We start from the raw sequence: 26,829 nt of genomic DNA on the forward strand, positions 1-26,829 counted from the left end.
GTCATGTTTTATCTTAAAATTGTTGAGTAATTCGTGAAATAAAAAATTAAAACTTCGTCGCGAGGGAAGCTATATCTTACCTAGTAATGCTATTCCAGAAAACCGGCTTTCGTTTCTTTATCTCTCGTTGCACTAAGGAAATGTTGTATATCTACTGGGTTGTTAATCTGAGCAGAAGGACTTCACATTTTATTTAAACGTTTATAAAAAATTCGGATTGATAATAAAGAATGAGTTTTTACCCTTTGAAACTTTGAAAAGTTTCTAGAAATCACTATCACCTCACTCAACGTAAAACATAATGTTGCTATTGTTGTAATAGATGATTTATATCAAACTATGTATCTTCGGACAAACCATACACTCTATCGAAAACACTCGAGGACTTGCAGGAAGCCCATGTTCACAAAATTTCTTACCTGAAAAAATATAAATCCAGAAAGGATGACAGTGATTGATATACTAGGATCGTCTATTTCTTTGTAGCGCAGGTTTACCTGTGAAAAATACGAACACATTATATCATGTTTTTTCCTACCTCCTCAGAGGAAATATAAGTATAATAATAAGAGAAAAGAGGCATATTATCGCTTTTGCAGAGGAAAAGGAATCAGGAAAGAAACAAAATTATCAACTTTTGTAATAAAATATAATGCTAAGGAAAAATGAAACTTCTCTAAACCAGACACTACGTAGACCAATAGTTTGGTTGCTCAATAGAGATATACAGCGTATGAAGTTCTAAATAGTAGCATCATCACTGCCTTTTTATGACAACAATCTTTTGTTGCCGCTATTTTCAAAGCCTTGCAGAAGGATCTGTATATAGAGGAGGCCATCGTGTAAAACGAAAAATCTTTACAGAGGAGCTACTTTGGAACGTTTCACTCTAATTATATCTGTTATAATAATAATAATAATAATAATAATAATAATAACAGTTCCAATAGGTTGATATTGTTTAGAGATATTCTATCAGGTGAGATGCATCCAAATAACACGAAACTCTTCCCTATTTAGGCGATTAAAAGAACATTTTGTTTGTCCTTCTGAATCAGTCATGTGTTCATTGTGAAATTATCTTTGAATTTTAAAACACAAATGTATTATTGAAATCAAATGACTGTTAACGTGTTCACTAGCTCAAAATAAATTACTTACACCGTTTACAATGTGTGAGTAAGCTTCCCTTATCTTTGCTTTCACTTTGTCCCTTTTTTTAAGGAGATTTGATGTTCGTACCGCCGATGAATATCTGCAAGTTGAGATGATATAAATATATTATCTATGTCTCTGTGTGTGCACACGCATGATATTGTGTAGTAGCAAGAATACTGAAATGTATGCAGGATAATTTCATAAATGCTCTCTTTCTCAAGAACGAAGTAACAGTAGGTAATTTACGTCCATAATCATTATAAATGATTTTCATGCCCTTTTTTGTGTCTTCTGTGGACTTTCATGACTTCTTATATGGGATTCGGATTCACGAGAATGCAAATGCCCGAAAATATACTGTATTAATTATGAAAGTGGATTTAAAAAATCATATATTCTAATCGTATCAGGAATTCACAAAATGTAGCGCTGGAAAATGTTATTTGACCCTCGTTAAATTACTTGTCTCAAATAATTCATATTCCGGCCAAGATATCTACAAGGACATCTGTAACATAATTAGGGAGCTTTTGCTTTAATGCAATTGAAGCTTTTAATTAGAAAAACACTTCAGCGAACATTATTTACAATGACTGACCTGAATAATTCGTTTTCTTATTTCACTCAGTATTGTAGAGAAATAAATCATTTGTTGAATTTTATAAACCTGGTTTCCTCTCTTTTCTCAGTTAATTTAAGAACCTAGACTCGTAACAGAAAAGTTGGGGCTCTGTCTTGATTCCAATTTCTGAGAAATATTTCTTACAAATTAAAGATCTGTTTGAAACTGAGATTCACTTTGGTCTGGAATTTTCTTAGTCACTGATATTTTGATTTTACATATTTGAGAACTCTTTAGTGAAAGTCAGAAGCTTTCATAATGTCATCTTGAGCGCTTGGTTTTAAATCCTGCTCAGGAAGCATTAGACTTCTCGAAAATGGGACGAATTATTTGAGCTTGCCTGACAATATAACCCTTTTTGATGAATCATTGTTTTACAAAGCAAGAAATAAAAACAATTTGGTTCATTATTGGTGGAAAATAATTTTTGGGATCAACATGACTTGGGTCGCAATCAGGCTTTAAATTCAATTTTAAAAATGAAATTAAAATCCCATTTGGAAATAATGTCAATACAGCTTTAGTTTCAGAAAGTAATGATTGAAATCCGGAGCCAAATACTCAGGAAAAAGAGAGAGAAATGCAGATGCTACAAATATAATTTCCCAAGAAAAAATCTTTATACGTAATTTCAATTCTTATACTATCATCTGTATGTTTGATTAATATATGTAAGAAAGCTTTATTGTATAGCTCTTTCTTGTTCCTTCTGAGGGGAAGAGAACTTTATATATATATATATATATATATATATATATATATATATATATATATATATATATATATATATATATATATATATATATATATATATATATATGCTGAGTGTAGATTCTTTCAAGATAATTATACATTGTAGGGACACATGTCTAGCTGGATCCGAGTTTTGAGTATTTGTCTCCCTCATGGAAATAGCTAGACTGCTTGCTGTTTGCCATTTTTGTTTATTTTAAAATAAAATAAAAAAAGACCTGACCTTGTTTGCCACTTATAATATTTTTCTGGCAAAGAACGTTGGGCCATCGTCTTGGTCCTAATAGTGTGTCTTAGGTTTTTATATAAAGATAATGGTCAACAGTATAATTTATTCTTATCCAACAACACTTTCGAGGAATCAATTGTACATGTATTCAGCTAAACTGGATTTCTTTATTTAAATTATTCACTCGAATTACAATATCCTCATCTTTCAGATTAAATCACTATTTTGAAATTAATTTGAGTTCGATTAAGTACCAACATGATAATATGATAATATCACTGTTTTGATCATGATTGCTAGTAAATCAATCTTAGTCTAAACTAGACTAACATCAGCACATACTGGATTTCAAACTGGACAAATTCGGAAATCAATCCTAATACTTTAGGACTATTTTGATCTTTATTCTCTCTCTCTCTCTCTCTCTCTCTCTCTCTCTCTCTCTCTCTATATATATATATATATATATATATATATATATATATATATATATATATATATATATATATATATATATATATGTGTGTGTGTGTGTGTGTGTGTGTGTGTGTGTGTGTGTGTGTGTGTGTGTGTGTGTGTGTGTGTATTGAGACATACAAACAGAAAGACAGAGACACAGTTAAAATGAAAGAATTAGAGATATACACCACACAGACATAGAATGGAAAGTGCTATCCCTGGATTATATAATGTATATATATATATTGAGAGAGATACTGATAATTGATATGTACAGGAATGAACAGTTATCAATCCTTTTATGCAGAAAAATCACTTACAATTCCCATACTCCTGGATCTATCATTACCATGACATTCACAAAGTATTCATCCGTTGAACGGCGTGATTTATCTGTGGATATATGATGTAATGGGAAAACGTTTATTTTACATGGTCAAATATTTTGATAATACGGATTAAACTGAACCTGTATCATATTTGCATTTAAATATAAGATACTTTGGTGCGATTGGGTTCACAATAGTCCTCATCTAAAATGGTATGTTCTTCGATAATTGATGTATTCTCAGAAGGCAGATAATGTCAAAGAAGTGTAATGGGATACAAAAAATTAAAACAAAATATGCTATCTTCATCCTGGATTAACTCGCCATCTTGATATGTTATATTAGGAATCGTATGCTAATATCACACAGTCTCTATTGCTTCTTTTTCTCTGTCCCCTCCCCACCCCACCCACCCCACCCCCACCCCCCTTGCGGGTCCGGGGTTGTAGAATTGGCCCGACGTGCCTCACTGCGCTTCATGGTCATACATTCCAAAGATGCATCAAGACCGCTTACTACACTCTCTCCGTTTGTCATCGAAAAAACAGTCAAAGGACAGATTGGCACACCAAAAAGTGTCAAAAAGTTGAAATCGGGTTGCTTTCTTTTTGAATGTGAACGAAGAGTTCAGACAGAAAATATCAAGAAAATGAAACCTATTTTCGATATCCCAGTGACCTCATTCGCTCACACCATACTCGATACGTCCAAAGGCGTGATTAGCTGTCGTGACCTTCAACAAACCAACTGTACCCAAAGTGGTCAAAGTTGGCTTTTTGCAAGTGAAGGTAGAGATCTAGATTCCAAACCCCCTTCGGAGCTATAAGTGTCAGAAATACGGCCATATCACGAAGACCGTTGCTCAAAAAGCCAAATATGTGGCCAATGCGGAGAACATTCTCATCAGGAATCTGATTGTAGAGTAACTCCGCATTGTGTCAACTGTGGAAAGGAGCACCACGTCAATTCCAAGGATTGTGATACCTGGAAACAGGAGAAGGAAATACAGAGGGTAAAGTACACAGCTAACATTCCTTATCATGAAGCCAGAAAACTCGAACAGGCCAAAACAGCCCATCCTGGCCCATCTTTCTCCACTGTAGTGCAGAATAATCCAAAAACAACAAAGGGCGCTCAAACACAAACAGATAAACCCGATTCAACACCAAGATCTAACCCCCACCCCACATTACCAAGCACAGAAAAACGCGGCATCTATTCAAACTACTTTCAATAATACCCAACCACCGAAATCACCAAAGAATTTTAAAAAATCTCATGGAAATAGGCAAAAAAAAGGGTCAGATGACCCCATCAAACTCTATAACAGGTTTGGAGGCATTGAGAGCATAGATGCAGAAGAAGCTGCTCAATGCGATCAAAGTAGCTAGAGACTTACAAACAACAAATGTACCCCTGTACTTCCTCCAGAGAAATAACCACACAAATTCCCTCCGTGAAACGTCTAACCTAGCTCCACAATCTTCAATTTGAACTTGTAATGAAGAACACCATCATACCATGGAGCTGTCGAGGACTTAAAGCAAATTACAATGATATTCTCCTCCTTTTAAACAAACATGATCCTGCAGTACTCTGCCTTCAGGAATCATTCATAAAAGATACGGATAACATTACACTTACAAACTACTTCATGTTTAGCGTGTACTCCCAAAATGTTGTCAGGGCCTCAGGAGGGACGTCTGTTGTTTTGAACAACAGAGCCCCTCATAGTGTCATCCCTTTAAACACAAGCCATTGCTGTGTGTGTCACTCTACATCGAGTGATTACATTTTGTTCTATTTACTTACCACCAAACACCAATGTATTACCAAAACGCTGTAGACAAACCTGTTCAGCAACGTCCCCACCATTTGTTTTAATCGGGGATTGTAATGCTCATAACATTTTATGGGGATCAGACCACATAAGTGACCGAGGCCACAAAGTAGAAGACTTCATTTGTAGACACGATTTGTGTCTATATAACACCAAATCACCGACATATTTACACCCAGAAACGGGTATTTACATGTGTATCGATTTGACAATTTGATTCTGGACTATGGACGGAAGGTCGCTGATGCCCTGCACAGCAGCGATCACTTTCCAATCTGTCTTAAGAACACCGACGCTACAATTGAGGAAGCGATTCCACAATGGAATTTAAAGAAGGCCGACTGGGTCAAATTTGAAACACTTTGCACAGCTAGGCTTAACAGGGATACCGTTTTAAACGACAATAACCCTTTTCAATATTTTACTTCTGTTTTAACCGACATTGCAGAAGAATCCATTCCAATGTCCTCACCAAACTGTAACAAACGTGGTTCACAAAATAATGTAAAGAGGCCATTAGCCAACGCGGAGAAGCACAGAAAAAAATTAATAATCATCCAACGTCCGAAACTTTAACTAAACACCGTATTGTTAGGGTCAAACCCCGCCTTAGGATTAAAGAAAGTAAAAGAACATCTTGGAAAAAATATGTTTCGACTTTAAAGTTTCGTTCATTTAAAAAGAAAGTTGGGACACGATCCGCAAAATAAATGGAAAGGGAATACACAATTCCTTTCGGCATCTCAAACTAAACAATACAAATTTCAATTCCAAACTTGACATAGTTAATATACTTGATGATAGTTTCTCAAAACATTCCTCATCGTCTAATTATTCAGAAGCCTTCAGAAGATTAAAAACTCAAAAAGAAAAGACATGATTGAAATTCACATCGAACAACTCAGAAAGTTATAATCAACCGTTTACTCTGTTTGAACTGATGGAATCACTGAATAAGGCCCACGATAAATCCACTGGACCTAATGAAATACATTACCTGTTTTTGAAACACCTTCCAGAACCATCATTAAACGTTCTCCTGGAAATCTTCAATGATTTATGGATTACTGGTACTATACCAAACATTTGGAAAGAAGCAACAGTAATACCAGTTCCCAAACCAGGTAAAGATAGCCCAGATCCTAAGAACTATCGACCTATTGCACTCACAAGCTGTGTGTGCGAAACAATGGAACGAATGATCAATTCTCGGCATGTATGGTACCTGGAAACTAACAATTGAATATCTCCTTTCCAAAGTGGCTCTTGATGTGGCCGGAGCACCAATGGTCATCCGGTTAGACTGGAAACATTTATTCGCGATGCATTTATCAAGAAGAAACATTAGTAGCGGTTTTCTTTGATTTAGAAAAGGCCTATGACACGACGTAGAAGTCCGGGATACTAAATGACCTGCACGATCTAGGTCTAAAAGACCGTCTGCTCTCTTTCATATCAAACTTTCTCTCAGACAGAGAATTCAAAGTACGAGTGGGCTCTACCCTCTCAGATCTGCACGAGCAAGAGATGGGTGTGTCCCAGGGCAGTATTTTATCTGTGACGCTTTTCAACATCGAAATTAATAGCATTACCAAGTGTTTGGCCCCTGGTTTGGATTATTCGCTATACGTTGATGATTTTCTAATATGTTATCGTTCAAAGCACATGCTCACAATCGAAAGACAACTACAGCAAAATATAAACAAGATTCAAAATTGGGCCAGTACTAACGGTTTCAAATTCTCGAAATCAAACAAGGTATGTATGCATTTCTGTCAGTTACGAAGACATCAAGCTGGACGGAACACCTATTCCAGTTGTTGAGGAAACAAAGTTTTTCGGTATTATCTTCGACAGAAAACTGACTTTTATTCCACACCTAAAGAACTTGAAAGCTAAATGATTAAAATCTCTAGATATACTTAAAGTAGTAGCGCACTCTGACTGGGGAGATGATAGAAAAGTTAACCTCAGTTTATACAGAACGTTCATTTGCTCCAAACTGGACTAAGGATGCGTTGCTTGTGGTTCAGACAGAAAGTCATATCTGAAAATGCTTGAGCCAATTCGTCATCAAGGAATAAGACTCGCTCTGAGAACATTTAAGACGTGAAAGCCTCCTCGCTGAAGCGAACGAACCACCTTTATCACATCATAAAGAAATGCGTTCCGCACAGTATGCTCTCAAATTAAATTCAAACTCTCTGAACCATGCTTTTTCGGCTGTTTTGCAACCCAAATACAAAACGTTATACGAAAATAAACCAAACGCCATACCTTTCTTTGGCATTAGAATATCATTCAGCCTTGAAAGTACAAAAATTAATCTTTCTAAAATTCAGAAGACGTCAATTCTCGAAACACCACCCTGGAAACTTAAATAACCAAAACAACTTTTTACGCTACACGACGGAAAACAAATCTGAGAAGAACCGTTCCATCTTCCACAACTCTTATCATGAACTCCTCACCCAATTTAAAAACTACACAAGAATTTATGCCGACGGATCAAAGGACGAGGAAAAGGCTGCTGCAGCCTTCGTTAGTGGAAATCACAGAACACAAGTTCGCTAACCAAATGTCACATCAATTTTTTCAGCAGAAATCAGAGCAATAGACCTGGCTCTGCAATATATCGAAAACAAACGTATTATAAACTGCATCATCTTCGTGGACCCCATATCAATACTTCAGTCCCTACATAATAGAAAACTGGAGAACCCATTACTGACCAATATACTCATCAAAAATACCGAGATGAGTGTCTCCCACAATATAAGATAATGTTGGTTACCCAGCCATATTTGTACTAAAAGTAATGAAAAAGCATATTGTGCTGCTAAAATGGCCCTTGCTCAAGAACCATCTGATTTTAAAATACCGTATACTGATTTTAAACCTAGTAAAAAAAAGTCCTTACGTCAGAAGTGCATGCATCATGGAATAATGCAGTGAATAATAAACTTCACGCCATCAAGCCAACCCTAGGCAAATGGACTCCTTCCTACAGAACCATGCGTAGGAAGTACGTAGTCATTGCAAGAATCCGCATTGGTCATACTTATATAACCCACTCCCACATACTAAAAAGTGAAGACCCACGAGAGTGCGTTACTTGCAATGAACCTTTCACTGTTAAGCACATTATGAGAGAGTGTTTCGGACTGCAACATAAGCGCGATCAGCACTACAATGTGCATGACAGGAAGGAACTTTTTTATACAATAAGCTAAGTTGTATCCTGGAATTTTTAAAAGAAGTAAACATTTATTCTAAACTATTTATGCCATCACGTTGAGAAGTTTTATGTAATGTATATACCGTCCTTTAGAATCAATATCTTTTCATCTGTCATCATTAAGATACACCGTTTACAATTCCCGTTGATCGTGAAGCTTTATTTATTACGGTTTCCATCTTGTCGTTTTACATTCAACTCTTTGGTTTTATATCGCTGGTTGATACGAAACGTTCTACCACTTTTAAATAACCCTACATATAACCTTTTGTATGGCGCTAAATAGCCTAATCGTGCTGGTGCGCCGTAAAAATATAATCAATCAATCAATCACTCTTTTCTCACCTGTTGCTGCCCTATTATGTACATCAGCTACATTTTGTGATGATAAAAATGCATCTGCGTGAAGAAAATGGTTATTTTCGTGTTGTCCATTGAAATGTTGAAGATCTTGAAGTCCTTGTTCTTTTGTTTCCTTGATGTTTGCAACATCTGAAAATTAGATATTTTTGATCAACTAAAAGAACAGTGAGGTAAGTTTAATCATATTTAATACATTTTGTAATTGTCCTGTATCTGTCGACGAATGGCTATCGAGAGGTAGACAAGGGTTTTAACCACATTGATGTCTTTGTAAATCTCCTCACCTCTTTTTCCTTTAAAATTGAAAGAGGAAAAATGCAAATAAATTCTAATTGATACAACAGCTAATAATCGTTGCTTATTATGAACAGATAAAATTTATAGCCTAAAATAAAGTATTTGTCATATGTATCCATCATGCCATGTCCATCGTAATACTGCATTTGTGTTCAGGAATGAAATTGGACGTTCATGGCTTTGCAGTAAAATAATACAAAGAATGTGTCTGTATCTTTTATACTATAAATATAATAGTAATTTGCAAACCTTTACATACCGACTGAATTTGAGTCTCCAGAATATGTCTGGTCTTGAAGTAAATATCTTTTACCAAGAACATCGTGATCTTCAAAAGAGTTTCTTGATGTAGCATCGACTACCGCTGGTTGAAGGTCGTAATTGTTTTCTCCAATTCGTATATTTCCGTTCTAATTACGGGTGGAAAAAAGTATAATTTTTATAAATTCGGTTTTTTCTGAATTGATAATATCTAATTGCAACGAATACATGCTATTGCACAGAAAGCGTGATAATATGAAAATTGTATAAAAGACACCACAAATAACTTACGGATCAGTTAAACTGCTGTTTCTAAAATAAGTTGTTATCTACTCCATAGTAAAGTTTATACCACACTGTACTATATCTGCTAATTGTATACTCCTATATGTTCCTCGCGAGGCATGGGGGTATAGAGTAGTAACAAAGGATATTAAAATTTATTAGCTGTATATACATGTATAGACTATCGGCAAAAATACGTAAGAAAATAAGAGCAATATCACCTGAAAAGGTATTGAAATTTTCACGAACATTTAATATATATATATATATATATATATATATATATATATATATATATATATATATATATATATATATATATATATATATATATATATATATATAATCTGATCAGCCATCTGATGTAGCTAAAGAATCACTGCCTAAACCATTATGCTTCACTAATCCGTTATATTAATGTTTAACCTATAACTGAATCAATGAATCAATACCTAAAAATGTACATATAACAGACCTATAGCTGATCCAATACTTAACGTTGTATCACTATCCATCATTTAACCAATCATTTTGCCTCATAACATCTAACAAATTATGAACATAGAAAGGAGCAAAGGTATAAATCAGGAAAGAGAAGTAATGGTGCACAATATGAGCGGAGTCAAGAAGACGTGTCATAAATGTGGTAATAATAATGATAATTATTGTGGCAAATTTAAACTCTCTTGCTTGGCTAATCATTATATTATTGATCCTGACTCTGTTAGGATGTGCCTACATCAGTACATTGGTGAGCATTATCATCCTGACATATCTTTCATTTTTAACGTTTTATATGAGAACCATTTATCTTGTGAATAGCCGATGTTGATGTTTCTGAGTACGTTTATTATCCCAGGTTTCAAGGGTGTATCCTAGCAACATAATCAGCAGTATTGATAGTATATATTTAGGAAAGGTATTTTTCAGAATACTGTATTGATACTTATTTATCTCTATATAAATAAAGACTATGAACACGGTTTTAAAGCGGTATGGACAATTGTGAGAAATATATACGATACTACTTTGGTAAATGCTATCTCAACATAATTATGATGTATATATGATACATTGATTTAAATATTTGTCATTATAGTAGTTAAAATAAACATCTTACGACATGAAGCTTAATCATAAATGGATGAAAACAGTTTGCTTTAATGTACTGTTTTTCACATAGCACAAATAAAATATCGTTCATTCATTCAAAACTTTTTTCCAAAATGACAATCATATTTATGACATACAATGTTTCCGAAACCATCATAGATTAGTCACATTGTCTATGGCGATTACACAACAGCGAGAAACAAAATGCGTGTTGTCTTATTCTTGACCAGTGAATATTAAACAGAGAATGAGTGATTGCGCATGACTACTGTTTGCAAATTAGACCTCACAAAACTAAATAATACAATAAGCATTGAGTTAGTGCAGTATGTTTCAAGTTGTATTTTTTTCTGTCCATTTATTCCGTAGGAAAGAGAACTCAAGAACAATACCTGGCGCCAGATAAAATGTCTAACAACATGTCTAATGAGTAGGTGTATGCGTATCAGTCATAGCTTCTGTCTTTGATGTTTCATATGTAAGGCTGTGATACCTGGATTTGAACTATAACCTGAAGCTGATTCCCACGTGATGCACATAACCTGTACAGTTTACTCTCATAATATACTTGCTATGACTCTGTCACACTCTTCATTAGATCTCTTGACGCATCTGACAGTCATGTATGCCCCGTTATCCATGTCCTGGTAGTAAGCCACATCCTATTCAAATAGATACGTTAAACGTTAGCTTGGATGGAAGGCATGTAAACAATTAGTTCAAGCTGTATGTATATAGTAGGTAGTTTTGTAGTTAATAAGTTGATTGAAGTTACTTTGCTAGTTAAGTTGCTCTTTGTGTCGTTACCTTCGTATGTAAGTAACTGTGTAGATAATTATGAAATGTCTCCATTATGGGTTTAACTGACCATGTGTATCAATAAAAATAAAGCATGTAATCGTATGAATAAGACTTTCATTTAGTGCCATTTGTGGACTAACAAATATAGCAGAGTTAAGGAATATAAATGTCCTAAATACTTGTTAAATCTCTTGGACAAACGGGTGTGATATACTAGCACACGGGCAAACTTTGTGTCTAGGACCATAATAAATTTAAAAGTTTTTTGTTAACTCAAAGCAAAATATTTTGAGTATTTTATTAACGGAGCTAATGGCAAACGGCTGTACTGATATAGATTTAACAGTTTTAGACAGGTGAGTTGTGTTCTTCTTGAGTGTCACATGAAATTATAATCTTAGAGTCAAGAGATAACAGATCTGTTATTTACAAGTCTTGTTGGAATGAAAACGTCATCAAAGCTCACTGTCCTATAAACAACATACAAGCGTATAGCAAAATTGATTTTACTATTGCAAGTATTAAAAAGACGTCATGTAATGCTTACGTAAACTTGTTACTACATCAGCTTTTGGAGATCACAAAACTTCTGTGCTTGGAAATAGGGTAATGTTACGACATGGGTTTGGTATTCACCATCTAGTATTGGTACTATTAAAATTCATTTAAAAACGATAAGCAAGCAATTCCTTTTTTATTCTGACAGCCATTTAAGATAACAATTTATAATTCACATTTAACGATTACATACAATTATCATTAACATACAATTATCATTAAAAACACTAAGTTTATGAAAACAGTACGGGGCCAAGATTGAATAAAATATGTATTCGATAAAAAAATAAATGTAAAAGTTTATATTCAGCTGAATGTTAAAGAAAACTTTGAAGACCAAGTATGCTTTACAAGGTTAACTTTGTCGATTCAACAAAAACATAGATATAATACAATGATAGATTAAACCAGACATGGTGGAACATTATATAGAATATCTGATTTTGATTGAACTATAGACACGGCACAATGTCACAACGACAGTATTTCTATACATTAAATATAAAAACATTATTTGTTGGAAACAATGTTCCAGTTGTCCGTGGACCTGAAGATTAGATTTCTGATAACACCAAAATCAAATTGCAAGCGTGACATATTCAGTGAAAGTTTCTATATCATGCAAAATGACCATAAGAGAACAGAGTTTGAAGACACCTGTTCTACGAATTAGGATGCGGGTTCCTTCCACATTTATAAATGAGACTATAAAAGGAATGACACAGAAAACTAGAACAAATAATATGCTCAAATTGAAAGAGTGGTTCACAGTACTATTTACCTTCACTTTACACTTGAGTGATAAAATATGGTTCCATACAAACTGATCAAGTCATAAGATTGGAAGGCATATATTGTTCGCAAGCCACCATTTACATAAACGACGGTGAAGATACATTTTGAAAGTTATATGTCTTCGAGGTACAGTCATAAAAGAGATGGCATACATGAAGCGTTGACGGTCAATGTTTTAAAATGAGAAAACATTAAAGAAGTTTACGTTTGGTCCAAAAAGGCAACATTGAGCATTTTTTTAAATTTTCCCCGGAACAAAAGCCTATGTTGTGAAAAGTTTTTAAATAACCGTGAAGACTAGAATGTGAAAGCATTTCACTTTAATAGAAACAAAACATGGCTTGACGTTTTCATAAAGTTAAATATAGATACTATCGCATTGATTCCACGTCTGCAGAGGCAACGCCGATTGAAAGTATTACAAAAGAAAACATTTAAAATATAGATCAACTTATTTGATTATTGAATACGCTTACATGTAGAACTGGATTTAAAATTGGTGCAGAATGAGGATTTCGAAATAGGAGAGGTTTGGAAAAGGCTAAATTCCTTACATAATCTAGAGAATACACAAACATATACATAAACTATCAAGTGAGACATTTGTTTTTGTTTCAACTGGAGGGTTATTGGGTAAATATTTCTAGAAGAAAAGGTATTGTATATTACAAAAAGATGACATATACAAAATTGAAAATATACATTAAATCTAATGAATAAAATGGAAAAGGGTTTGTACTTGTCAAATGGAAAGGACATGATGAATCACCTAGCAGCTGAGAGTAAGCAAAATATATTAAAATAAATAAAAAAATTAAAATAAATAAAAATATTAAAATAAATATGTCAAACACTGTTATATACTGAAGATGTTGAAGGAAGAACAATATGTAAATATCAGTGTTAAGGATCATGCAGGCTTTGCGCGTTTCAAATATTGTCATTTTGTATAAGGTAACGAATGCAGCAAACAAGGCGCATGAGGAAACAAAGAAATTGAATAGTACACACCAATGGAAGTGCTTTGTTCACAAAACTTGAAGAAGAAAGGAAAAGACAAATAATTCATTACAGATAAGCAGCATGATTTCACTGTGAAAAGAAGAGAGATAATACTTAAACATAATATTGGGTGCAATAAAAGCTCAGAAAGGACCACAAAAAAATAAAATAGTGTAAAGGAGTGAAAGTTGGTCTATGGTACTGTAAATACATAGATAGTAATGAAAAATACCTAATTGTTGATTTAGTCATGAGGAATTTTAACCTTTTTTCAAATTTAATTCAAAGTAAGTATTGTGCGTTTTTCTGTACCAAATGTTAAACATGAGCTATTTAAAGTAATCCAAAAATATTCGAAGAAAAAAAGTAAAAAAATAAGCGGCATAAATTATTTTTAAATAAGTTATAGATCAGTTTGATGAATTAAATACCTGTACACATTTTATAGCGTGTGTATTTAAGTATATTTTTATCTTTTGTCTTCAAAAACATTTTCATTCCTTTCATATTTGACAACAATTTTAACTTTACAGCCACATGCACAAACAATAAAGAGACAGCTAACCTAAAGCTTTCGTCCTCACGCTAATAACTTCATCAGCAGACTGATTTAATCTTTGCTGACTGTTAACTGACTAGAAATGGTGAGCGATGTGTGTGTGTGTGTGTGTGTGTGATTTAGATTTTTAACGTAGCTCTAACAATGTTTCAGTCATATCGCTACGATGTCTCCAGTGTGGCAGTTTATAGTGAAGTTTAGCACTGGGACATCATGACTCAGACATGTACCACATTATCCTGACACCACGCCGACCAGTCCTAACACTAACCTCTTAATGCTCAGCGCCAAGTGAGCGATGTTAACAGAATGTCCCTGATATGGGCGGGTTATGCGGCTCCCGTCCAAGTTCCACGTCGATTAGTGTGAACGTATGTAGATCGATTCCTTTAGCCCCCGCTCGAACCTAGCTAATTCTTGTTTTTGAACATAGAAGACGAAGTTCAAGCGCGTCTGAAGTGTCACTGCAAGTCCACAATCTTTGCCCTGGCTATACTGTAACTAGGCACTCAGTAAAATTCCAAGATCGAGAACAAGCCTGGTTTCGTTATGGGTTTTTATTTTTGATGTCATTTTGAACTCATCTGTCTTTCTTTCATACGTTTCAGCTTCAGGATGTATACACTCTCTTTTGACTTTAAATGTTCTACAGCCTCTTGACGGCTCCTTATTTATCTTCATCTATCGCAGCTAAGAATCTTTTGAATACATATATTAGTTGTCCCTTTCATTTCTTACGTGGTAATGGTCAATTATAATTTTGGGTTACTTGTTCATGGAGTCCAAGATTAAAGAGTTATATATTTTCTAGCTGTGGATTACTCGTAACAATGGCTTTCATTCTCATCACACAGTAAATAAGGATGAAATGTACAGCGCAAAAGCAGTATATTTAATTTATACTTAAGATATTATTGCTTTTAGACATGGTTTGAAAGAAAAAAACACTTCGCGGGAGACATCGTATATAGAGTACAATAAAAACTGTAAGCAGCGTATTAAAATGTGTATTAAAACAAATGGCTAGAATAGAAGTTACTCTGGAGCAATATTGAATGGTCTAGCACTTACATAAATAATTTTTTCAAGATATAGGAGCTTAATGATGCTACTAAAAACAATAGAAACATTCTATAAAGTCTAAGATTGCCAGATAAAGTTCTCAGAATTCAATTAAAAATGAATGATGTGCACTTGAAAACATCAATGGAAGATTGAGAGAACAATGATAATTAGTACTTAAACAATGTGGATGCTTTCTTCTCTATATGCATTTTCTCGTAGCCCCTAATGCCAAAATTTGAGTTAAATGAAGAGTCTAGACTTAACAAACAAACGCAACCTAAACCAAATAAAATTGTAACCATCTTTTTTTGGCCACGACAAATTATTTTGCACAGGAAATGAATAAATTGCGTCACTAACATAGTTTCCTTTTTCCTTGGTAGTGTTTTCAATTGTCGCATTTGAATAGATATGTTTGCTAGTTTTTACAGTTCTTGTAGATATATGTTTGTATCTCAAAACTCACACCATACATGTAACCAGTATTTATTTTGCCTGGTCTTCGGAAAACAAAATGTGTAAGTCATCGCGTTTCTTTCTCAGTCGCCGTTTTGAACTCGTACGTATAAATGTTGGTACATTGATCAACCATAGACATGATTAATGTATGTTTATTCAGTGAATAAGTTAGACTCTATCCTATCAACTCAAGCATCATCTATAAAAGTACCATCATTGTACTATATATATATATATATATATATATATATATATATATATATATATATATATATATATATATATATATATATATATATATATATATATATATACACACACATATATGGGAGGGGTGGGAGGTGGGGTTTGTTTCCCGGTGTGTTTCCATGGAGTGGTTGAGATGAATATATCTGCAGTGTTCAATATTCAGTTCTTTCAGACATGTATGTCTCTCAGTTCAAATTTAGTCTATATAATTTCAATAAGCATCCATGACATCGATGATCTCGCGTCTTTTTACGTCGTTCTTAGAGTTTGTTTTACAGTGCAAAGCTCTTTCTGAAATATTTTACTTCTTGAGAAGACCGTTTCATAAGTCAGATAATTAAGTGTAACTGTACCTTCCAAGAACCAAACTCGTTGGTTTTCTTCAAGTCTGGCTCAGTGTTATGAATAAATTCATGTAACGCTTTATTTCTACAACTGTATAATGTGCGTTCATTTTGTATCCAATGTTCTTTTAAGCCTTTTTGTTATAAGTCAATTTACATTTATTGATCATAGACCAATAAAAGGAACTTGCATTTTATTCCTTATGAATCGGTACAGGTAATTAATCAGGCATCATTTACGTATTTGTTCAATAGTTACTTAGCATTGGAGAAATTTTATTAAAATGACATGCTATCTGATTAATTTGAGCTAATTTCATTCAACAGCGTTCTTGTTTCCGTTATATGTGAAAGTAGTATTCATCGAAATACTTGCATTGGTAAGAAGATGTCTTTAAATGTATAAAACCGTATTTGCAATTGTTAAAACAAAATTGTCACAGATGCTTATTTTATTTTAATTACTTCACTTTCGTAATTTGTGTCATTAGCTATGTTTAACTTTATATCTATAAATTGTAAGCAGTTATAAAGTAATTATCCAAATAATATCACGTTCTATTCTATTGACCATTTTGACTCATCGATCAAAATCATTAACGCAGAGATATTGAACTAGACTTACTATTTCAAGTGTTTCAGAAATCATAAACAAGTCCGTGACATTAAACTGTACTAGAGTTTCGGAACTTCCAACACCGTATTTATCATAAACAATTTTTTAAGACATTACCATGTGATCGTTTAGTTATTAAAAACAATTACAGGTGCTCTAGAATCTATCTATCTCTCTCTCTCTCTATCTCTTCTATATATATATATATATATATATATATATATATATATATATATATATATATATATATATATATATATATATATATATATATATATATATAAAATCACTCCATGTACCTTTAATGAGGCAGGAATTTCAAAACAATGCTGTTTGTAAGTATTTGAAAGCTTACCGCTTTTTCCACATTTTCTGATTTCACCAGGTGAGATGTACCGTCTTGCAATTTTTCTACAAAATAGACGTCAGCGTTTGGATTAATGGCATAGTTCCTCTTCAGATTTAACATCAGGGCATCTGACCCGCGCTTGATATGAAAGGTCAACTCATTCGGGAGCCCACGGTCACTGAGTGATCGTTCGTCAGTCTGGAATCTTTTCGTCACATCTTTCAGCCAGACCGTTTCCAAACTTGTGTCTGCTGGCGAAAGAGAGATTAGACAAATGGGTGATAATTGAATGTTAACATACGAAAGCACGAGGAAGTGAATTCGATAAATTTGGTGTTCAGTCGCCAATTAATTCCTATTAGTCGATATAAGAATAAAATAATAATTCAACACATTTTAAATGATTTTAAAATGATTTTGCGCAACCAAGTACATCCATAGATCGTCTTTTTAATAAGCCAATACAATTTATAAACGATATGATATAATAATAATAATAATAATGCATTTCAATAGTCAAGTTACTGTAGTGTATTTAAATTTAGTTTGTTAACACAGCCATAACATCTAAAAGCAATGGCCTCATAAACATGTCGTCATTTTTCCGATGAAGAGAAACTAACATTATATTGTGCTTTATTTTATTTAGCAATAGACGCATATCATTGTGCTGCTGTATATATATATATATATATATATATATATATATATATATATATATATATATATATATATATATATATATATATATTACTATTTCGGCTATCAAAAATGTTTTTGGTGTTAATATGGTCGAAATATATGGCTGACGGCATCGGTATACACTGGTCCATATAGCCTATGCACCAAAAAATGCCACACTTGCTTAAAATGTATATTTTGTAAATTTTATTGCTCTTTGTGCGTCTTCAGTATTCAACTAAAGCATAATAGAATTAAGTTATTTAAAGCACAAAAATGACTAATGCTTGTGGTTTCTGGAACTACTTGTACGATAAAATTTACTGTTGCCATTTTATCATAAAGACGGTATAACGTCCAGTCACAACATATTCAAATCCAATGACCGGGAAATACCTTACTTTCTTGACTATTGTTGGATTCCTTTGTCATGCTTGTTTGTTTGTTGTTTTTTATTTAATTTTCTGCAATACATAATGTTATCTTAAGCGGGTCAAATAAAATCCGGAGTGTGTTTATCATTTATTTTTTATATGCCATGCCTAGGTATCCCACTGATCACGATTTTGTAAGAAATGAACCCTGCCAGCTGTAATTACTATTTTACATTCGTTTACATTTTCATGCTGTCAGAAAAACTTGTAGTCCATGGCCACTTGTAAAATAACATTAAATGATAAAATGTACAGTCGTAATAGTAGTTGATAATATACACGCTGGCAAAAAAGCACTAAAGTAAAAAACATATTGGTCAACTTTACACACCATAATGTTTAAATCTGATTCTGCGGGGACCTGCTTCTTGTTTTGTGTTTCTTTTTCTCCTTATCATCAGCAAGTATTATTATAATAATAATAATAATAATAATAATAATAATGAAGACGTTGTATAGCGCCTAATCTTTAGAAGCTCTTAGCGCTTTCCAACATTAGACGAAACCTATAACATAAAAAACATATATAATGATATGACTACAAAAAACAAACACCATGAAATTAGAAAACATAAAAAAAAACATGCTGAAATATTAAAGGTAGGATACATTATTAGTATAAGTGTATTAGATGCGATCAACACTCCGATAATTTCATTCAAAATATTCTGTATACTTTGGATGCCCGTACAGATGGCATCATAATATACAAGATATGGACTTTAAATGATCAGTCTGGTTTCTTATGACGTAAGATCTAAATCTTTCATGATATACAATTCTAATTCAAAGAAAAGGAGAGCAATTGATCATCAGACAATGAACAGATAATTGTTGTAAGAATAGCAGATGTAGCAAATAAGATATTAAACTCGTCTTTCAAGAGTTAGTTTGTTCAAGCATTAACGTAGATAACTAGATTAAGACTTCCAAGAGCCACTCACAATGATTCAGGTAGAATTTCTTGTCACCAGACACAACATAGCATTTAAACAGTATGTACAAAACAAAGAAGAGTAGAGACCACTTGTGTCATTTATGTCCTCAAACAAGGTCATTTGAAATTATATGATATGGATGTAGATATTATGTAGTGAATACAAAACTTAAGATAATATTATATGCTGCAGAGAGCAACAACTAAAAATCCCACTGATGACAATCAATGAAAAATGTGGCTACATCGATTTCGTATTTTCCTACCTTTGGGAGCTGTACGTTTTTATTTTGGTTACTGTCTTTCACCATTTTTAATCTGTTTTAAATTTAATGAAGTTGGCGAACAGGAAAAGACATATCGGTTTCGATTTGACAATTAATATGCTGTATTACAGTAAAATCATCATATAAATAATATTTTGAAAACATAATCACAGTCACATTGTGATGCTTTATTCCTGTCTGGACTACAGGTTTATCGATGCCGTGCGTGACAGATTCCGACCATGGTTTTATCCAATAAACAAACATTTTATATACATTTTCTGGTTGCAGGAATAGTACTATATTTAGTATAAATAGATATTCCCAGCCAAGAAGCAAACTAGAAAAAAGAACGGAATGTACAGGACGCAGCAGTTTATCCTTGACAGTAACAATAAAGCGCATCTACACTGACATATAAAATCATATCATAGTCAGAAATGTTGGCATGATTGGATTGCATAGTGTGGCGCTGAATTGTTGCATTTTCCAAAAGTGTTTCAAAATCATTAAAAAAAATATGCTAGCTCTGAAATGAAGAAAGAAAAACCATCAATGACATAGCTAATACACAGAGACTAGCATACTTACCTGATCGAATATATACTGCAAGGCCAACGACAAAAATAAATACTAAGTTTTCCATTGTCAAGACTGGCTGGCGTCTATGGAAATACTGATCAGCTTAGCCACTAACATCTAGCTAAATATATACGATTCATTGGGGGTCAATTGTGAACGTCAGGACCAATGCATTCCGGCCACGTTTCGACTTTCTCTTTGAAAATGTTGGTCGATACAGACAATAGCAGTACGTCGAAAAGATTTCAGAGTCCTCAGGCTCGCGTTGCACAACTGTAGCAATGTTTGTAAACATTCGAGTGTGGACAAATATTGGTGTTAGGTGTGCAAGGTTATCAATAAAATTTAATTTAGAATACAAAGACCTTTTTAAAAATTTGTTTGCCGAAACACGTGTGATTCGGATTAATAAAAAAAAAGTTTCGAATATTTCATTTGAAGAGACTGTAATGTGAATAAATATTGTTATTGGTTATAAATATCAGTTTCGTTAAAAGATGAACGTTCTATTTCCATGAGACATATTTTGCCAACGCCTGTAGCTGTTTGATTCTGAATCCAATCATGCATAATACAATATGGGCGCTACATCGGCATTTCTAAAATTACAAGGATGTGATTTTGTGTTAGTGTCAAACTAAACAACCGTTTCGGGGCCACTGCATCATGCTTGCTTTCATTTTATGCACATATAAAATCGGGCCTCATCCATGTGATATGTTTTCCTCCCTGTGTTTAATACACCCGTACCTGTTTAATGTCCCGCTTTATTTGTGTGTGTAATTTTGAAAGGGCTACCTTTGATAATTTCCTAGATTGTGTAAAGATTGTTCATAGACATCAGGCGATTGATCTTTGTGCAGTTTTTCCTCGGTTGTTATCCGTCTTTGGAGTGTCTGATCACTCCTTTTGAGGAAATTTAGCGGTATTCTAAACAGCGCTGACATTGAGTAAAATTGCAAGATAATCTCATATCAGTTTGGATATTCTGTAGTATGTGGCATTTTGATTTTCTGAAACCCCAAACATTTGTTCCCGAATTCAAGATCGGCAATCCACATTTGCTTTAAACTGATCTTAGTACTTATTTTATTAAAACAATTCGTGTGTGTCGTTTCGAAGTGTATTTGTTACTCGGTTACGCTCTTTGTCAAACTTTAACATTTCCCAGATAAGCCGAGACAGCCAAAGCTCTACGAGTTTTCATAAAAATCCCCCAGTGGTATAAACAGTACCAAAAGAAAACAAAAACCAGAATTTCGTTTCATACTACCGATCTTGAAGTCCTGTACTACCGCCTTTGTGCACGAATGTTAAACAATAGTACATGCCCACTATCAAGAACCAATATCCCATACATATACCTCGTCACCTCCCCAGTGTAAATAAGGTGATAACACAACAAATCAAGTATTCAGATATCAACCAAATATATCTCAAATAACCTTGTTCCAATGCATGTAGTGACTATATTACACGAATGTATGTCGATGTCATACTCCTAACGTTACGCAGACTGTTGAATACTCGAGTCCCAAGATTGTAAAAATAGCTTTGTTGGTTTATAAACAAATATAAAACAAATAGCTTTAATGGCCGAAACATGAAACTCGCTGCAATTGATGATTTCGGTAACGCGGCTTGTGAGAACATTCCTTGAATATAAATATTTTTTTTATATGACCTTTATCAAAAACTATGGAGTAACGCCAAACGCAGTATTTAGGAGTAGTGTTCTAGGGTAGATATATGGAAGCACTATCAAACACAATGCCAATCAATAGTTATGACATTCATGATGGGGACCAAAATGGTTGCTACTAAAATATAATATAGCAAATAAAGCTATACAAATTATACCACTACTAGGTTACTTTATTAATGACGAACTTGAAACACTTAGTGAATAGGGTACATAGGGAAAGGTGATGAGAAAAGGTCATTTTCCATAATATCGTCCACGTGAATAGAGGTAGACAATCGTGATTAATCGGTCTGAAGATCGTCATATCATGTGGTACGATTAGTCTGTTGATGGTCATGCCATGTGGTACGATTAGTCTGTTGATGGTCATGTAATGTGGTACCATTAGCCTGTTGATGATCATGTCATGTGGTACGATTAGCCTGTTGATGGTCATGTAATGTGGTACCATTAGCCTGTTGATGGTCATGTCATGTGGTACCATTAGCCTGTTGATGGTCATGTCATGTGGTACGATTAGTCTGTTGATAGTAATCTCACGTGGTACGATAAGTCTGTTGATGGTCATGTTTTGTGGTACGATGAGTCTGTTGATGGTCATGTCATGTGGTACGATTAGTCTGTTGATGGTCATGCCATGTGATGCGATTAGTCTGTTGATGGTAATATCATGTGGTACGATTAATCTGTTGATAGTTATGACATGTGGTACAATTAGCCTGTAAATGGTCATGTCATGTGGTACCATTAGTCTGTTGATGGTTATGCCATGTGGTACGATTAGCCTGTTGATGGCCATGTCATGTGGTATGATTAGTCTGTTGATGGCCATGTCATGTGGTACGATTGGTCTGTTGATAGCCATGTCACTTGGAACTCTTAGTCAGATGAAGGTCATGCCACGTGGTACGCTTAGTCCGTTGAAGGTCATGTCATGTGGTACGATTAGTCTATTGTGGGTTATGTCATATAGTATTATTAGTCTGATGATGGTCATGTCTTGTGGAATGATTAGTCTTATGATGGTCATATCATGTGGAGTGATTAGTATTATGATGGTCGTATCATGTGGAATGATTAGTCTGATGATGGTTATATCATGTGGAATGATTAATCTGATGATAGTTATATCATGTGGAATAACTAGTCTGATGACTGACAAGTCATGTGGAATGATTAGTCTGATGATTTCATAGTATGTAGTATGATTAGCCTGATGATGGTCATATCATGCAGTATAATTAGTCTGTTGATGGTTTTATCATGTAGTATGGTTAATCTGATGATGGTAATATCATGTAGTATGGTTAATCTGATGATGGTAATATCATGTAGTATGGTTAATCTGATGATGGTAATATCATGTAGTATGATTAATCTGATGATTGTCATATCATGTAGTATTAGTCTGATAATGGTCATATCATGTAGTATGATTACTCTGAATATGGCCATATCATGTAGTATTATTAGTCGTAGGATGGTAACATCATTAAGTATGATTAAGAAAACTAAAAGTTTTTTATATTCCCCTGAACAGATTATGTTAGTTTATTCAAAAATAGTTCAAATCGATGTTCTTCAATTTCATAATTGGCAATTACCACCATCCCATCACTCTTTACAAGTTTTGAGCGGGTAGTATATTTAATCCTTGTTTTATTTGTTTGCTTGTTTGGTTTACAAACAAGGCTGAGAAAACATTATTAACACGTAACATTGAACCTTCATCATGTGCTTTCAAAAATACAATGTACTTTCTTTGCAAAATGTTTATTTTGCTAATACTCCACGACTGCGGTCAATGCCTTGATCGATTTGGTAAACCCTTAGGCAGTGCTCGTAGGTAAAGTGTGACGTAATCGGCCGACATGTGTTAAGCATTACTTGTGTGTTTCGTAATCATAATACTTAACAGTGTCACATTGATAAGCTTTACTTAGAAACTAATCCTACCTCTAAATAATCAGCACTATCTGTGTGTATCAGAACTAGGTCGTAAACGAAAGGGAGAACGAAGTGACACGTTCCAATTTCAATAGTTATGTACAACATCTGGACTTGTTTTCGTTCAGCAGATTGTCCAGCAGTAAATATATAAATATGTTATGTAAGTTGTTACATAAATTTATCGAGACACGTCTGATACACACAATAACAAAGCTGTAAAATTTACAAACATTAAATTAATACACGAGATTTATAGTTTCGTATACATACCCGAGTCCACATATATATTGGAGTCCGCATGCAAATTCATACATGCGTATATACTCTCACATATTCATACATGGGTATATAATCGCACAAAGACTATATAAACATATATACACGCAAACAAACAAAGCATTCGACAACATATGTTTGTTGAAGGACATGCATGTCCTTGAATATAAACTCGTTTGAGAGAAGATACAAATGTGTCTATAAACAGCATTCAAAACAATGTTTTTAGTTATAGCATTATAATGCTGTATGATAGATGGTATTAGCAAACTAAAGTTAGACCCTAAGCCACATACCCAATAATTCAGTTTTCATTATGTGTTTGGTAAAACCATAAGCCACTAACCATTCAATTTTCCAAAATACGTTTTCAAAACTTCTAGACCACCAACCACAAATCACTGTCTCTCTTTTTTTTCCCCTTGTTTTTAAAAGCAACAATATTCTTTTCAATGGGCTATGTAAACAAATTATCCACCAAAGAAACAAGGCCACCCACTCTCACATCATCCAATTGTTTTTACCAAAACACTAGATCACTAACCATAGTACATTATTTGAAAAAGCTGACCACTAACCACCAAAATAAGAAAACGCTAGGACACAAACTCAACATTTTATGAAGAATCATAATTTATTATTCCAAAAATAAACTTTTCCTTAAACCTCGCACATAGTATGGTTCAACAGTAATTTAGTCAATTTTTATTTTACCCTGAGATCACCCAAATTCTAAACAAAATTTAACGATGAATAATGAAATAATCAATAATTTACTGGTCTACAATTTTTAGAAGTCGTCTGCTTCAGAAATAAAATGTGATATTTATTAAGGATTTTAATGTGCTGAATTCATATATGACAATTAAAACAACTGAATGGCTACAGTGTCAAACATATTTTCGTTTTTATATTTTACATCTATGTATATTGTGCAGTAGAACTTCAATCATGAATTGTAGACCTCGGTCTATTCATGTGTCTATGGTTGCTTTAGATGATACTATTTCACCTGTCTTGTTTCTGCAACACTTTAAAAAACAGCAAAAGGGTTAAATAAATAAAACTTATTGTAAAACAAAAGGCAGAAAACTATTATATATATATATATATATATATATATATATATATATATATATATATATATATATATATATATATATATATATATATATATATATATATATATATATATATATATAATAGCGCTTCTTGGCTTGTCTTTTGTATTCATTTAATGAAGTATCTCTTGTCACTGTCCTGCAATAGTCTGCAATTATTGATGGGCTCCATTTGCCCCGATAGCGTTTCTCCGCTGTTGCAATGTCCTGGTGAAATGCTCGCAGTGCTCGTCGCTAACTCCTTAGCAGTTCGGTGGAGAAAAAAAAACTCTAGATGAAAGTGCTAAAAAGTTATCTTTAGTGACATGTTGTAACCAAGGATTTTTAATGCCTTGAGTAGGTTTTCCACAAACTCCCTGTAGTGTTCTGCCTTGTTGTTTCCGAAAATGGTTGTTGCCACTAACTGGTAGGCTTTCCACGCCATCCTTTCCTGGCCACGCAGTGCACGGGGTCGAAGAAGTGCACGAATCTGAGGACAAAGAAAAACACCTTCCTTTATCTTAGCTTAATATTGGACATTTTGCACGGAGAAATATGAAAATTGCTTGTGTTTTGTCCCTGGCCTTGACAAAGTACTTTATGAGACCCAGCTTGATGTGCAAGAGTGGTATCGAAATATTTCGTGATTCAACAAGTGGTGGATTCTGAACACTTTTCCTGGCAAGCTCCAATGACTGTCTGAATGGCAATCTTTCTTTATGTAGTGGGAATCTTTTGCACGATTATCCTATTGGCTGAGAAAACAGCGGTACTTTGCGTATCCAGTCTGCACACCAGACAAGAGAGCTAGAAAGTTCAAATCGCCACAAAGATGCCACTGATATTGATCATAGTTTATGCACCTCAAACGTTGTTTCATGTTTTCATATGTGTCTTTTATATGGACTGCATGACCAACTGGAGTTGATAGCAAAACATTCCTATTATGCAGCAAAACAGATTTAAACTCCTCTTCGATGAATTAATGAACAGTCTCTACTCATCTGCATCATGAAAGATGTTGAGGGCTGCCATCAAACCATCGATGTTGTTGCAGACTGCAAGACCACCTTCCATGAAGAAGAATGGGACAAGATTTTTATGACAGTCACGGAACATGCCAGGAGATTCCACAGTCGTAATCTGGAGCAAAA

General features: G+C 33.9%; 1 protein-coding gene across 1 annotated transcript; it reads right to left on the reverse strand.

Annotated features, from left to right (window-relative positions):
- Positions 1 to 365: 365 nt before the first annotated feature.
- On the reverse strand, positions 366 to 11,508 carry LOC149801448 (uncharacterized). The gene is made up of 6 exons (XM_089956801.1): positions 11,503 to 11,508; positions 9,548 to 9,698; positions 8,974 to 9,120; positions 3,542 to 3,614; positions 1,162 to 1,255; positions 366 to 497 (listed from the first exon to the last, which is right to left on the reverse strand). The coding sequence occupies exons 1-6, from the start codon at positions 11,506 to 11,508 to the stop codon at positions 366 to 368; spliced, it is 603 nt and encodes a 200-aa protein (XP_089812927.1).
- Positions 11,509 to 26,829: the final 15,321 nt, after the last annotated feature.

This window comes from Sinohyriopsis cumingii, chromosome 4 (genome assembly GCF_028554795.1).
Source record: "Sinohyriopsis cumingii isolate HCF-2022 chromosome 4, ASM2855479v2, whole genome shotgun sequence".
Classification (NCBI taxonomy): Eukaryota; Metazoa; Mollusca; class Bivalvia; order Unionida; family Unionidae; genus Sinohyriopsis; species Sinohyriopsis cumingii.

Excerpts from the sequence above, each read along its gene's own strand:
- LOC149801448 (XM_089956801.1), bottom strand. Across the intron at positions 3,615-8,973 it reads ACATAATAGGGCAGCAACAG|ATAAATCACGCCGTTCAACG; the intron begins GTGAGAAAAGAG and ends ATATATCCACAG. Across the intron at positions 498-1,161 it reads ACTCACACATTGTAAACGGT|GTAAACCTGCGCTACAAAGA; the intron begins GTAAGTAATTTA and ends TATTTTTCACAG.